Source organism: Megachile rotundata, chromosome 16, assembly GCF_050947335.1.
Source record: "Megachile rotundata isolate GNS110a chromosome 16, iyMegRotu1, whole genome shotgun sequence".
NCBI lineage: Eukaryota > Metazoa > Arthropoda > Insecta > Hymenoptera > Megachilidae > Megachile > Megachile rotundata.
The window spans coordinates 7,770,273-7,786,863 of NC_134998.1; the positions used below are offsets into that span (position 1 = coordinate 7,770,273).

The following is a 16,591-nucleotide window of genomic DNA, read 5'->3' on the forward strand; positions in this document are numbered from 1 at the left end:
AATTTTACAAGATTGAAAAGTTGAAGAAAGACATAAAATTGCTCTACACAATATATTTTAAGCATACTGAAATGATTATTACAAATATCTTATAAAGAAATGACTAACTATCAGAAGAAAATACAGATGTTACGGAGAAATGACAAAATATTTATTACAAACACTGGTGCAGGTTTAGACTGTTCTTCACCGGCCGCCATACTTGTACGCTGTGCGCATGCGCAGTTCGAAATACCGCGTCGAAATGGCGCCCTCGCTTTTGGCTGCGTATTTAAATTATTTTCTGTCTCTCTCTAAAAAGTTTCCTCATAAAATTTCGCTTCATGTTTTACCCTTACTCCTTGATCTAACAATTTATTCTTAAAATTTTTACAACATCCCCAAAAATCCCTAAAAATAATACTCAGAGTATTAAGAAACTTGTTTAACTAAAATCTATATTGACATTGAAACCGAAAGTAGAGTATTAAATCTTTAGTTTAAGAACCGTCGTTAAACAGGGAATCGATCAAAGCAACCTGAAACGATCGACTATGTTAATATTTTTCGACATAAATTCCGAACGATGGTTATTACAGGCGTAACTGCGCATCGACTATCTTTGTAGAGCAAGTTGGCAGATGTCCACCGTGTATACTGATGCACAAGCCATCGTAAATATGAGTAATGATCCTGATACTGTAGATTATACATGTCTGGTCGCTCTAAAATAATCACAGCGAACGTGTACCATACATGCAGTTAGTGATGCATGTTGGAAGTTTTGCTTAATTTCAAGTTTAAGTTTGGATTTAATACAAAGTGTTAGAGGACTGAAATTTTTATGCTTTGCAGGTTTTATATTTTGAAGTTGAGAAGGTGAAAAATTCCAAAATTACAGAGACCCATATTTTTCAAGATTAAAACATTCTCCAATTCCAAAATTCTCAGATTCCAAAATTCTCAAATTCCAAAACTCTCAAATTCCAATACTCGCAGATTCCAAAACTCTCAAATTCCAAAATTCTCAAATTCCAAAACTCTCAAATTCCAAAACTCTCAAATTCCAAAACTCTCAAATTCCAAAACTTTCAAATTTCCAAATTCTCAAATCCCCATATTCCTAAATCCCCAAATCCCTAAATTCCAAAATTCTCAAATTCCCAAACTCTCAAATTCCAAAATTCTCAAATTCCAAAATTCTCAAATTCCTAAACTCTCAAATTCCCAAACTCTCAAATTCCAAAATGCTCAAATTCCAAAATTCTCAAATTCCAAAACTCTCAAATTCCAAAACTCTCAAATTCCAAAACTTTCAAATTTCTAAATTCCCAAATTCCCAAATTCCTAAATCCCCAAATCCCTAAATTCCAAAATTCTCAAATTCCCAAATTCCCAAATTCCCAAATCCCCAAACATAAAACTTCAGATATCCAAAGTCGCGCAACATCGCAGCAAAAATGTCAAAGGAATACACAGTCCGAGACGCGTCGAATAATTCCTCGAAGCGCAACACGTTCGCACAATATTTCGATAAGAAAAAAAAGTGTTGATAATTCGTCGAGAGAAATATTGAATAGTCCCGTTGTTTTCTCTTTCCTTTGTCAATGTTTTCCTCGACCCACATCTTCGACATTCGAGTGCATTTATACGAGATATGCAATCTTTCAGACACCTATATCCAAGTATTATATAACATTCCACGCTTTTCACGGTTGCTTTTATTCAGAAATTTCCTGGGGAACGTATCGCGACAGAATCGATAGCGTGTTACGTGTCGTCGAACGAGGTCCATTCTTTCGAGAATTCTCTTGAAAAGGCAAATATTCTGTCGGGGATATTTGCATGGAATATATCGAGGCGGACAAAAGGAAGCTCGTTTTCAGAACGTTTAGGAATTTGTTTTCCTTCTTTTGTTACCAACTTCTTGTGATATAACTGCTGCTTCTATACTTCGATGTTTCCTTTAAAACGTTCGATGACCTTTAATACATTTCTGTGTTCATTTTTAAACGATTAAGAATAATTAACATTAGTTGATAAATTAAAAATGACTGTACACACTTATTCATAATTTTTTACATTTATACGTAATTATTTTTGAGTTTGTTGTTTCGAGTGTTTATTGGAGAATAGGTTTATCTAGGGAAACTTAGGGAAGGTTAGAAAGTTGGGTTCCCTCCGGACGGTGACATAAATGGAAAGTTACTAGTCCGTGAGTAGGTTGGATTGCATTATTCCTAAGTTTTAGTATGTATACTTAGGAACTATAAAATATCTAGAGTGCCCATGGTCCCCAGAGTCTCCACAGTTCCAGACCCTTAGATTCCCGATATATATACAGTTTCAGTCTCCAGTGCCAAGTTCGCTAGGATCTCCACAGTCCACAGTCCCTCGGATCCCCAGGTCCCCACATCCCCACATTCTCTACAGTTCCTGAATTCCCCAGATTCTCACAGTCCTCGGAATCGCCATATTTCCTAGCTTCCCAGAATCCCTACGTTCCCTCGGATCATCACAGTCTCTACTGTAGACGAGCCAGGAGTTGGCGCGTAGGTCGAGCCAGAGTAAAAGAAGCCACTCGCTCCACCTATCCACCGTGAACACTTCCAGTTACATTTCGGCAAATAAGAATAATGACCATAACTGCTGAACTTAATTCGCGCTATCTCGAGACGTTTGCCGACTGTCATTTTTGGTCTAATTGGTGTGGCCAGTGTGCCGAAAATGGCGTCCATTTTTCTATTCGATAGTAGCTCTACACAGCTGCGTCACGCGTTAATTTGTGGGATGGCATCGGTACAAATTACTACTTATAGTTAATGTTAAGGTTAAGTTTATGGGTTAAAGACAATTTAATTAAAAGTTAACATTTATATATTAATTATTGTATTACATTTAGAATAATCGGAGGAGCTATAATTGTATGCCATAAGAAAAGAGATTGAATGCACCTTTTATCAACGCCTTTCGAGTTTACATCAGATACGATTCGATTTTGTACCTGTCACGTCCGTGCCTTTTGATATCTCGTTCGATCTGCCTTTTATTCCGATCGCTCTTTTATTCAGCGTACAATCATCGATGATCATCACACACTGAACCGTTTAATACGCCTTTTGCCGGAACCGACGATTCGTGATCAACTTCGATAGTCAAGGTTCACTGCACCAATTACTTACGCTCTTTAATTAAAGAACAAAAATGATCGACACAAAGATTTTTCTCTATCATACTACAAAAGTCAGAGAAAAATACCGCGTACACCTTTTAATTTTCTTTTATTAAATATTTGACCTCCAAGGTGAGATTCCTATGAAGTACCTTATGTTACGATAATCGTCTTTGTTTTCATTCAATTTTTCTTTTATATCTTTCTCTCGAACCCTCAATATATTTGTCATTTCACAAAGGATTTCACAACAACGTCGTTCACACGTTTCTGATGAACTAATTTCCATAAATGAATTCTCAGGTTCACCTCCGTAGCGCAGCGAATATTCATCGTATTCTAAGCCAGGACATCTATCTCCCCTACGCATTCAATCTTTGTCTTACGACCTATGTTTGCTATAATTAAGCAGCGAGTTATTTCCATTTCGTAACATCTTGTAGAATGTTTCCTTGCTTGAGGAATTGCGCAAAAGATTAATTTAGTTAGCTATTTTGAAACAAGTTAGCTTAGATTTATTAAGTTAGATGAATGGGGGATCAACGATGACTAAATACTTCGTTGCTATTTTATAATGCGAAATAATTATATAATCATTGGTAGAGGTGCAATATCAGTGAGTTGCAATAGCATGTCATGCGGCGCAACTGTGTAATGTATTTACTGAGACAATGATGTACAGGTAATATGTTATGACGGTGCCATGTTTCTAATGTGGCGCCCGTGGTACAGTGCATTTCAGGTACGACGCATGCGCGGTATAACTCATGCGCGGTACAACTCGTGCGCGGTACAACTCGGGCGCGGTACGGCGTATGCGCGGTACAACACATGCGCGGTGTAACGCATGCGCGGTACATTGCATTTCGGGTACAACGCATGTGCAGTACAATGCATTTCAGGTACGACGCATGCGCGGTATAACTCATGCGCGGCACAACACATGCGTGGTACAACTCATTCGAGGTACAACGCATGCGCAATACAACGCATTCTCGATACAGTGCTCCCCAGGTACAATATTCTCCCGATACAACATGTCTGTAATATGGCACACTCATAATACAATGCATCCCTAATACAACGCAGCTCTAATTCGGTGCATTTCTAATGCAATTCACCCCTAATTTGTCACACTCCTAATACAACGTGTCCCTAGCACAATACACTCCTAATGCAACGATTCCCTATTGCGGTGTATTCTCAATACCATTCACCCCTAATACAACGCATTCCTAATTCGGCGCATTTTTAATACAATTCACCCCTAATACAACGCATTCCTAATACCATTCACCCTTAGTACAACGCACCCCTAAATCGACACATGTCTAATATAACGCGTCCCTAATACAACGCACCCCCAATTCACCGCACTCCTAATACAGTGTGCACCTAGTACGATCCACCCCTAATACAACATAGCCGTAATGTAACGCGTCCCGAATATAATGCACCCCTAATTCAAGACGTTCTTAATACAATGAGTCCCTAATACGATGCATCCCTAATACAATGCACCTCTAATGCAATACAATTCCAGTAACAGTGCATCCCCAATACAATGCACTCCCAGTATAGTGCATCCCTAATAAAATTTAACCCTAATACAGTACATCCCCAATACAATACACTCCCAATACAATGCACCCCCAATACGATGCATCCTAAATAAAATTTATTCCTAATACAGTACATCCCAAATACAATACACCCCCCATACAATGCACCCCCAATACGGTGCGTTCTATATAAAATTTACCCCTAATACAGTACATACCAAATACAATACACCCTCAATACAATGCACCCCCAATACGATGCGTCCTAAATAAAATTTATCCCTATCACAGTACATCGCAAATACAATACACCCCCAATACAATGCGTTCTAAATAAAATTTATCCCTAATACAGTACATCCCAAATACAATACACCCCCAATACGATGCGTTCTAAATAAAATTTATCCCTATCACAGTACATCGCAAATACAATACACCCCCCATACAATGCACCCCCAATACGGTGCGTTCTATATAAAATTTACCTCTAATACAGTACACCCCCAATACAATACACCCCTAATACAATGCATGCCTAATATAATTTACCCCTAATACGGTACACGCGCCATACAATACATCTCCAATACAATACACCCCCAATACAATGCATCCCTAATAAAATTTCCCCTTAATACAGTACATCCCTAAAACAACCCAACCCAAAACCACCCATCAGCACAACACGCCGCTATACATCATAATTCCCAACAGCCTACTCTGTCAAATCGCAAGACCACTCGTACGACACGCGACCACCATGAAACTCGCTGCAACTCATCACATGTCCATGTGCCAAGATGTACATGCCCTAGAACGCGGAATCGGCCTATTTCCATCGATTGCGGTTACATCACGGACTGATGAAGCGGGATCGAATGAAGCCTGTCGATGAAAAATCGGAAGCAGGCCATCCACACAGGGCGTGTACTATCATTCAGTGAAAGTCATCTAGGACTCGGTGTATATAACCGGCCTGCGAAACTGAGGATGGCACACTCTTAGTTCAAGTCGGAAGACAGGCAACAATGAGGATCTTGGGAGTAAGTAGATCAACGTGATACAGTGTCGATTTGGAATTGTGAGATTGTGATTTGGGGTCGTGAGTTAGGGAGTCTGCGTTTTTTAAATGCAACAGGGTTGGGGATGGAGTTAGGAATGTGGAGTTAAAGTGAAGTTTCTTGGGATGTTTTGGGGAAAGTGTAATGTTGAAACTCAATTTTATGCTGAATTGAGGAGAGGTGAGAACTGCGTTAAATTTAGGGGGAGGTTCTTTGGTAATTAAGCAAGTATTGGCAAGTATAAATTTGCTTGAAAAATTATTCACATTTAATAAGAGATTTTGAACTTTCCTTAAGGGTTACCGTAATGTTAGATGACTTTCAGTCATTAACTCAGCTCCGTTACATTCTAAAAATACTGTAACAGAATTTCAAGTATTTCGAACCTTGAATCGTCTCCATTTACCGCCACATCGAACGTTTCTCAGTACGTCAACATTCGCTGGACCAACCGAAGTGTTTTTTAAAGAGACTAATATTTATCTTTCCCGCCAGCCCTCTCAAACCACTTTAACAACAATGTTCCAATTTGTCCGTCCAACGCAAGGTCACGTTTCCCCGTAATTCCACTTAACACACACAAGCCCGCCTGCTAATATCCGAAACTCAATTTCGTAGCTCTACCTTTTGGCAACGGCGGTATTCGCGTCCGCAGCGAGTCCACAAAAGCAGCACAAGGCGAAGCGGGGGGTGCTGTTGGGTTCGGGAGGACTGGGAGGATCATCGTTCGGACTGGACCTCAACAGTCTCGAATCAGCTGGAATTTCTGGAGGATACACGAGTGCGCTGTCCATCGGAGCATCTGGAGGACTCTCGAACGGAATTTCCGGGTTTACTGGAGGATACGGTTCAAATATCGGTGCAGGAATAAATGGAGGGCTCTCGACGGGTCTTGCTGGAGGAATTTCTGGAGCGTTGAGCACTGCTAACGTTCAATCCGTGGCGCAGCAGGTCCCGATGCTCGTGCATCAACAGTATCCACCGTCCAAACCCGTGTCTGGCCCTTACTATGTCAGACAATCGCCTGAGTTTCAATTTCGAGTGTCCCAGCCTGTCTCGCAATCAGTGAGACCACCAATTTCTCCACCTATCATCCAGCAGACAGCGTCTCAACCCATGTTGCTGTCTGGTGGCAACAACCTGGGCACCTTTGCACCTAGCAGTCTGGGGTCAGTCCACTCCAGTGGACTCAGTGCAGGTCTGGGATCGGGATTCGTTCCTGGGACGGGTCTACATTCTGGCATCGGTCAAGGACTGACATCTGGAGGCGCAGTTAGTTCCACAAATGGTCCTGCCTTCAGTGGACTACCCTCCTTTGGGTCCGGTATGGTACATGGCTCACTCCTAAATTACAGATCTGTAGATCTGAACTCTGGATATAATTCGGGACTCAACTCTGGACTGGGGTCCGTTGGCGAAGGCGGATTCAGCACTGGGTACGGCTCCGGAATGGGATGGATGCTTGGAAGTGGTCTGGAGTCCTATGGAACGGGTCTGACTGGCAACCTGGCGTCTGGATATGGGGCTGGTTATGGGTACACGTCTGGTCTCGGCCAGGGGAATATCATTGGAAAGTACTGAGCTGAAGAATAAATCCTGTCTTTTAAAATTCTGTACATGTTAATAAAGATATATCTGATAAGTTCGTCTATTTAATTTGAGAGTGGGAGCGTCAATGGGTAACCTTTATTGCATTCGGGATGCATTAAGACATAGGGAACAATGGTAGTTTTTCAAGCCGATTGGTCAATATGAAGCTCACGTGGGGTGGAATTGCGTCAGCAAAGATCCTTCCGCGTCACACAAATTAAACGAATCAGGTCATGATCTCGAAACTGGGTTTCGCCCCCTCTGAACGAAGGACGAGAAGCAAATTCGATGGTCGCGTTGCTAGATTCAGGTAACTCTTGACGGTCGTATCTTGTGTCGGGAATTCTTTCCGGCTGATGGAACGGAGATATGGACAGGAGGTTCGTAAGGTGCGATCAATAAAATGTTAGCATAGATAGGGAACATGGTCTAGTAATTGCTTTATAAATTGGTTAGTGACTTTAATTATGTGACAAACAATGGTACAATTACAAATACCCGTATTTTTGTTAGCTTCAATTTTATATAATCGCGCTTTGGAAAGTGGATCGCTGGCGCCATCTTATAGAGAGAAGTAACATGAAGAAGAATTATATTTATCGACGTATATCTACATTTGGTACAGTTCTAGCAACAGATCTGCATTATTGATAGACGGTAAAAGAGAGGTTATCCTGCGTCGGTAATGCAGGTCACGTACACAGATTCACCTGCAGTTGGTCTACTTACCGGTCGTGAATAAAACCGTCGGTACTTACACCGTCGATAATTTAGGTCTCTGCTTTACTGACCGATGTTAAGTGAAGGAGTGAGATATAAATTAAAATATACATATAATGACTATGATATATCGTGTTATGAGTAGGTTTGGCAATATTAAAGAAACTAGTAAAACTTGGCTCTAGCTAATTCCATGCTTGCATCACTAGATGATTACAGTACTTCTTGACGTACATGGTATAACAGTTCTCTAATTTCCTTTTTATGCAATTTTATAATATTATTAGAATTTAAGATCACATTAGACGTTTTGCTGAACCTAATGAAGGTTTGAAGTCTGTTATTTTATAAATACAACATTGTATTCCAATAGTTTGGTTCTTAGTCGATAGATGGCATATTAGTGACTGTTTTCAAATAGCGCAGCGACAAAATGAATCATGCAATATATTAAACAGAAATTAACTTACTAATGTCCCAAAGTATGTCCAAAAAACTCACCTGAAACAAACGGAAAACAATACAATTAATCGACTATAAATTCAAATAAATAAATTAACCAAACTAGGTGGTTTTAATAATTAAGATTACTAAATAAAATTCTATAAATTTTCTTAGAGAAGTATGAAGTATCTGTCAGAGAAATATGAAGTCAGATTTCATAAAATGTGTAACCATCAAACAGGTACATAAATTTCACGAGACATTTCCTTGAAACTAGTCTTACAAAAGGAATCTTCCGCTTTTTAAGTGACAGGAGAAACAATTATTTTATGCTGGTACACCTGCGACCTCGCAAACAATATCTCCTTAATACCATCGCAGTCACAAAGAAAACTGACGTGCAATGCTACAATCTGGTTGCGCAAAGTTGGCTCTGTGTTTCCTTTTGTCAGCCGCCATTACCGCGTTAATTATCGTCAAAGAGTCTCGACGATATTAACTCGTCTCAGTTTATGACATTTTCTCGTGGTGATACAGTTCCTCTGGAGACCACTACATTTTTTAATATTGAAATGTGATATTTTTCTGCGTTCCTACATTTTTAGATTTTTGGATTCTTAGGTGGTTAGATTTTTAGATTTTTAAATGTTTAGATTTTTAGATTTTTAAATTACTAGATTTCTAGGTTCCTAGATTTCAACCTTCTTAGATTCCAACATTCCTAGATTTCTAGGTTCCTAGATTTCAACCTTCTTAGATTCCAACATTCCTACATTTCTACATTCCTAGATTTCAACCTTCTTAGATTCCAACATTCTTACATTTCTACATTCCTAGATTCCTACATTCCTAGATTCCTACATTCCTAGATTCCTACATTCCTAGATTCCTACATTCCTAGATTCCTACATTCCTAGATTCCTACATTCCTAGATTCCTACATTCCTAGATTCCTACATTCCTAGATTCCTACATTCCTAGATTCCTACATTCCTAGATTCCTACATTCCTAGATTCCTACATTCCTAGATTCCTACATTCCTAGATTCCTACATTCCTAGATTCCTACATTTCTAGATTCCTACATTCCTAGATTCCTACATTCCTAGATTCCTACATTCCTAGATTCCTACATTCCTAGATTCCTACATTCCTAGATTTCTACATTCCTAGATTCCTACATTCCTAGATTCCTACATTCCTAGATTCCTACATTCCTAGATTCCTACATTCCTAGATTCCTACATTTCTAGATTCCTACATTCCTAGATTCCTACATTCCTAGATTCCTACATTCCTAGATTCCTACATTCCTAGATTCCTACATTCCTAGATTCCTACATTCCTAGATTCCTACATTCCTAGATTCCTACATTCCTAGATTCCTACATTCCTAGATTCTTAGACTCTTAGATTCTTAGATTTCTAGATTTCTAAACGTCCAAGTTCCTAAATTACCAAATTTCTAAATTCCTTACTATCTACACCCCTAAATTGAAAAATTCCCAAATACTCAAATCCCCAAATCTCTAACTCCTCAAATTCCTAAACCCCCAGTCACTCAAATCAAAAAATGTCCAATTTCCACCTCCCTAACACCTCAGCCCCGTACATCCCAGCACAGTGCCCCGGTAAACAAGTAATCTGCCCACCGACCCAAATCACCATCACATCAAAATAAAAAATATTTGCTCCTATACAAATATTGCATCGTTATTAAACAAAGGTTCCAGTTACATTTCGGAACACTGCGCAGCCCGGAAATTACACCGGAACGTAAACGTGTCTGACCACCAACCACCTGTTTCTCCTTATTCCACTTACATCGCCACCTGTCCGACTCCACGGATTAATTATATTTCGCTTTAATTCCACTTTACTCGTTAATTCACGTATTACCGTGGAAATAATTTTCAAGGTAACGTTACACGGAGAAGTAACATTTCTCGAAGGATGAACATTTCTCATTAGCGGTTGCATTACAGTCCATGGTATCCTGTTAAAACGAGCTTGAAAATTTCACCTTTCTTATTTTTCGTTGTGCTCGTGAAAAACTTCCTTAACTGACAGACTGTTTTGCATTATTAAAACCTCTGGGGAAACTTTAATTGGGGATGAAAAAAAATTGTGGAAGCCCTGTAACTCGATTTGGAAGAATTTGTCAATTATGTTAATGGAGATACTGTGGGTTGATGTTGTGTCTCGTTATATTGCCGGAGGAGAGTTGGTATCAAAACTCTGTTTTAATATTGTTAACTCGTGATACCTTATTAAGTAATATTTTAATACTTTTTTAATAACAAATATTGACAACAGTAGGGGAATAAAGAATAAATTTTTTTAGCAAGAAAGAAAACTTTACTCTCTCGTTATATTGCCGGAGGAAACTTGTGATACTATACCTTATTAAATTATATTTGAATATTTTTTTAATAACAAATATTGACAAGAAGAGTGGGATAATAAAGAATAAATTTTTTTAGCAAGAAAGAAAACTTTACTCTCTCGTTATATTGCCGGAGGAAACTTGTGATACTATACCTTATCAAATTATATTTGAATATTTTTTTAGTAACAAATATTGACAAGAAGAGTGGGATAATGAAGAATAAATTTTTTTAACAAAAAAGAAAATTTTACTCTCTCGTTATATTGCCGGAGGAAACTTGTGATACTATACCTAATCAAATTATATTTGAATATTTTTTTAGTAACAAATATTGACAAGAAGAGTGGGATAATAAAGAATAAATTTTTTTAGCAAGAAAGAAAATTTTACTCTCTCGTTATATTGCCGGAGGAAACTTGTGATACTATACCTTATCAAATTATATTTGAATATTTTTTTAATAACAAATATTGACAACAGTAGGGTAATAAAGAATAAATTTTTTTAGCAAGAAAGAAATTTTTACTCCCTCGTTACATTGCCGGAGGCGCGAAGTTGGTATCAAAACTCTCTTCTAATATTGTGATACCTTACTAAATTATATTTTAATATTTTTTTAATAACAAATATGAAAAAAAAGAGTAAGGTAAAAAATCAGTTTTCTTATCAAAATAGAAATTTTCAATATGCATCTTATTTTTCAATATCTGGTATATTTTTGGAAGATATTTTCGAAGCATTGAACCTCTCCGTCGCATGAAAACACAAAAGAAAAATGCAGCCAATGCTATGAAAACGCGATTCAACTTCAGCTAATATAAGCCGGAGATTCCTTACTTTGATCGGCGAACAAAGTTTTCTACAGAAAGTGTCGGTCGATGGATTTGCATATTTCATGTTCGGTTACGGTTGTGAAAGCTCGTGTACAAACTCGGTATAAATTTGTAGCACAATATTGACTCTCTAATCTACGGTCGTCTATACGGTAATATTTATCAACATTTTTCATTCAATTATTTTTTTAATTAAAAAAGCTTCTTGGTTCTTTTCAATTTTAATTATAAGAAAGTTTACGGACATATAACTTTTGATTAGAAATTTTAGAACTTTCTTAGAAATTTTCATTAGAAGTTTTAGATCTTTCTTAGAATTTTTGATTAGAAATTTTAGAACTTTCTTAGAAATTTTGATTAGAAATTTTCATTAGAAATTTTAGAACTTTCTTAGAAATTTTGATTAGAAATTTTAGAACTTTCTTAGAAATTTTCACTAGAAATTTTAGAACTTTCTTAGAAATTTTGATTAGAACTTTTGATAGAAATTTTGAGATGCAAAATGTGGATTATTGAGACACAATTTACTATCGATAGTAATAAATTACTATGTACAATCGTCATCGTATTCAGTAATTATTTTGCATGACCCAAGATTTCCAAATATGCCGTAATGGCAATAAAATTTTCGTCGTAATTCGCCAGGGACTGCATTTGGTCGCTAAATGCAGAGTTCGAGCCCACTGGCGATAACCACGGTTAACAGTCGATTATGCTCGTAGTTAACGGATGAATAGAGGTTGTTTCGCTCACCTTATCTCACGTAGATCGCATGAGAGTTTAATTGATACTCGTAGATAGTTTATCGGGCTGCACGAGAGACAAAGGTAGCTTCGAGAGACCCTCGAATTATTTCTCCAATAACTACATTCCAATTTCCCGTTTTCGAACGATAATCCAGCGAATAATGTCAAATTATGAACTTTGAAATTTAACTGATGGAACGTTCTTTGAAGATACATGGAAAATTGATTTGACATATATTTTCGATTAAAATAAATTAACTCTGACATTTTCTAGGCTCGAACGCCATCTTGTGTAACGTATTTAGGTTAACTGCCGCATGCAAAATTTCAGGATTTATTACGGTGACATATTAGGGAGTCAAGATTATCTGCATAACGTTTATGTTTCATTTTGGGTGGAACTTTTGGTGGAGAACTTTATACGAACCTAACCTGAAATTTGCATATGCAAAGTTCTTTATTAGATGCCTTCCGTGGTGTGCATGTCAATTTTTGTTTACTTTTCATTTCAAGATTGTTGTGAGACTAACTTGAGCTATTAGGTAGAAAATTTATGTATAAAGTTATGGAAGTATATTATGGAGGTGTACATTTCATGAAAGTATAATAAAGAAGCATTTTTGTAGAAATCATATCATTGGGGTGTTAAAATCATTTTGTATTTTGGGACATGGTGACATATGGACGTAGAGATACATAAAGAACATAGGGACATAGGGACATATGGATATAGTGACATAGGGACACAGAGACACATATATGATGCAGTCATATAGGGGCATAGTATCATAGGGACACAGTGGCACACACATGATATGGTGTCGTAAGAACATACTGGACATAGGGACACAATGACACATACATGATATGATGACATAGGGACACAATGACACATACATGATATGATGACATAGGGACACAATGACACATACATGATATGATGACATAGGGACACAATGACACATACATAATGGCATGGGGTCATAGTGACATAAGGACAGAGTGATACATACATGATGTAGGAACATAGGGGACATAATGATATGTGGACATCATGACACATGCACTACATAGGGACATAGTGACATAAAGGACATAATCATATGTGGACATCATGACACATGCACTACACATGCACTACATGGTGACATAGAGGACATAGTGACATGTGGACATCATGACACATGCTCTACATAGTGACATAGGGACATAGTGACATAAAGGACATAATCATATGTCGACATCATGACACATGCACTACATAGGGATATAGTGACATAAAGGTCATAATCATATGTGGACATCATGACACATGCACTACACATGCACTACATGGTGACATAGAGGACATAATGACATGTGGACATCATGACACATGCTCTACATAGTGACATAGAGACATAGTGACATATACAATACATAGTAACATAGGTACATATCGAATATTGAGATCTTCATTAGATGTTATTAGATCTTCACTATATAACGATATAATAGCACACACATGTAGTAATACAAAGTTATGTCATATGTGAATGTGTGGTCACATGGACCTCATCACACAGGGACTTAGGTATACTCCTATTTTCAAAGCTATCAAGGTCAACCATATTCCCTAACTCCTCACAAAAATCTCATAACTACTATAAACCACCTTATCCCTAATTTTCCACCAGTCATTTTCCATAGTCAACCAAAAACGATAACCAGAAGCTCAGATTCAAACAAGGTAGCTTCAATCATCTCCCAGCTGTTCACTTCCAATTACAACCTTCGCCTTGACAGCTTAATTGCCTCGAACCGGGAAAAAGGCCTCGTTCAGGGGTGGTTTAGGCACCAGGGGTGGGTTAGGTATCCAGCACGCCCTGTGTATAAGACCGTGATCGACCATGCGTGCGAGTGTCCGTCTGATTTAAAAGAACGTCCAACAAGCGAGTCCAATCAGTCACGGTTGATGAACCCTTCAACGGTGTTTTCCCTCGCGTGCATGGTGCACCAGGCGTTCCATGGTGGCCAGTGACACGGGCTAGGGTGGTTTGTGCCGGTGCTCCATTGACAGTGATCAAAGGCTGTTACGGTGAACAGACGCAGCGAGTAACCTTGCCTCCTCGAGGACAAGAAGCTGGCAGATGGCGCTGCGGAGCTGCAGGAGTCAGAAGAGGGTGAATAAAGGAAAAACAGTGTTTAACCTCTTAGACGCTATAGTTACTCGTGGATATCTCTCTGTACCACTATAGTGGAAATGTAGATCGCCCATAGTGGCTCTGTTCGTTCATTTCAATTGAATGGTCTCCATATGTTTTAATTCACACTATTTTTACCACAAATCCCACAAAAAGATATTTAAAAAAATATTACATAATACTGAAAAAAAAAATTAAATCCCACAAAAGTACATTACACGTAAATAAAAGGTAACGTCAAGTTTAGACACCATGGAACTCTTTGTAATAGTACACGATATTGAAAACCACATGTTTCCAGAATTTTCTAAAAAAAGTAAATTATCAAAGTTAAAGTATGTCTATGCTAAAAAATTTAATCATGAAGAATTTCGTTCCAATGTACTCGAGTAACAGCATTAAACGTAAGAGGTTAAAAAAAATAAAGTACAAGGTGTGCTGAGAGCAGGAAATGCAGTAAGTGCAAGGGAAATGAGAATGGGTTAAGGAGATTTCACTAAATCCCATAAGATACTTCAGTATTAAGCTGTTCCTATCTAGCAATCTAAAGCGTCGAAATCTTTTAGGTTATTTTATTCAAGATGGAGAACATTATAGCTTTGCGAAGTTGTTAAAGAAATATGTCGTTCGTATAAAATGTGGAGAGTGGAATATTATTTACTTAAGTTTTCACATTGTTAGGTGCATCAGGTGCGTCAAAGTGCGTCAGATGGGTCAGGTACATCAGGTGTGTCAAGTTCTTCAAGTGTGTTAGGTGCGTCAGGTGCGTCAAAGTACGTCAAGTGCATCAGGTGCATTAGGTGCGTCAGGTGCGTCAGGTGCGTCAAAGTACGTCAAGTGCATCAGGTGCATTAGGTGCGTCAGGTGCGTCAGGTGCGTCAAGTGCGTCAGGTGCTTTAGATGCGTCAAGTACGTCATATGTTACAAGTACGTTAGGTGCGTTATGTGTGTTAAGTGCGTCAGGTGCGTCAGGTGTTTCAAGTGCGTCAAGTGTGTTAGGTGCGTCAGGTGCGTCAGGTGCGTCAGGTGCTTTAGATGCGTCAAGTACGTCATATGTTACAAGTACGTTAGGTGCGTTATGTGTGCCAAGTGCGTCAAATGCGTCATGTATATCAAGTGCGTCAAATGCGTCAGGTACTTCAGATGCGTCAGGTGCGTCATGTGTGTCATGTGTCAGGTGCGTCAGGTGCATCAGATGCAATCTAACTCGCTTCACTTTGCAATATTTTAGGTTACATATATACCATGACGCCATCTTGACAATATAACCTAACTCGCCTCATTCTCTTCAAACTTTACCCCTTTTCTGACAAAATTAAAAATGCTAGTAACTTATTAAATTTAGTTACTTTTAGTCCATAACCAATCTTTGCCATATGCATTAAAAAATGAAGTACTTTATAATAAAGAAACAGGTGCAAATAATGAAAATTTCAAAGTAAAAGTCTAGTGATCCCGAACATAAATTACTATGTCAATAAAGAAACAAAACGAAACGAAAAGTTAACAATGCAAATGGAAGTCGCATTTCTACCATTTCAAGCGTAAACGAACTCACTATCGCGTTCAGAGGGTACAAATAATCTCTCCGTGTTTTCATCAGGGAACTTCGTATCGAGATTGTTCACCCACACGACAAACAATGATGTATGTACGTACGGCGACGCGTGGGTAGAACAAGATGGACGATTGTTTTCCATCGATGGTGAAAAGGTCCATAGTCTCCTTGTCCATGAAACTCGGACATGGCGAGAAATGTGTGGTTATTATCGACGTCGGCTTGCGTTCGGTTTATTATCGGTTCTCACAAAATGGCTGCTAATAACTCCTTACAAAATAACTTCGTTCGAACAAAAATCGATACGGATTCCAGGTACAGTTTGGGTAGTTCAAAATCTGCTTTTAGATT

The 16,591-nt window shown here is 38.3% G+C and overlaps 2 protein-coding genes across 7 annotated transcripts in view; one reads left to right on the plus strand and one right to left on the minus strand.

Moving 5' to 3' along the window:
• Positions 1-16,591, minus strand: part of dnc (phosphodiesterase dunce) — a 437,944-nt gene that overhangs the window by 244,401 nt on the left and 176,952 nt on the right. The window lies entirely within an intron of this gene.
• On the plus strand, positions 5,381-7,419 carry LOC105662356 (uncharacterized). The gene is made up of 2 exons (XM_012283942.2): positions 5,381-5,759; positions 6,396-7,419. The coding sequence occupies exons 1-2, from the start codon at positions 5,745-5,747 to the stop codon at positions 7,356-7,358; spliced, it is 978 nt and encodes a 325-aa protein (XP_012139332.2). The 5' UTR covers positions 5,381-5,744; the 3' UTR covers positions 7,359-7,419.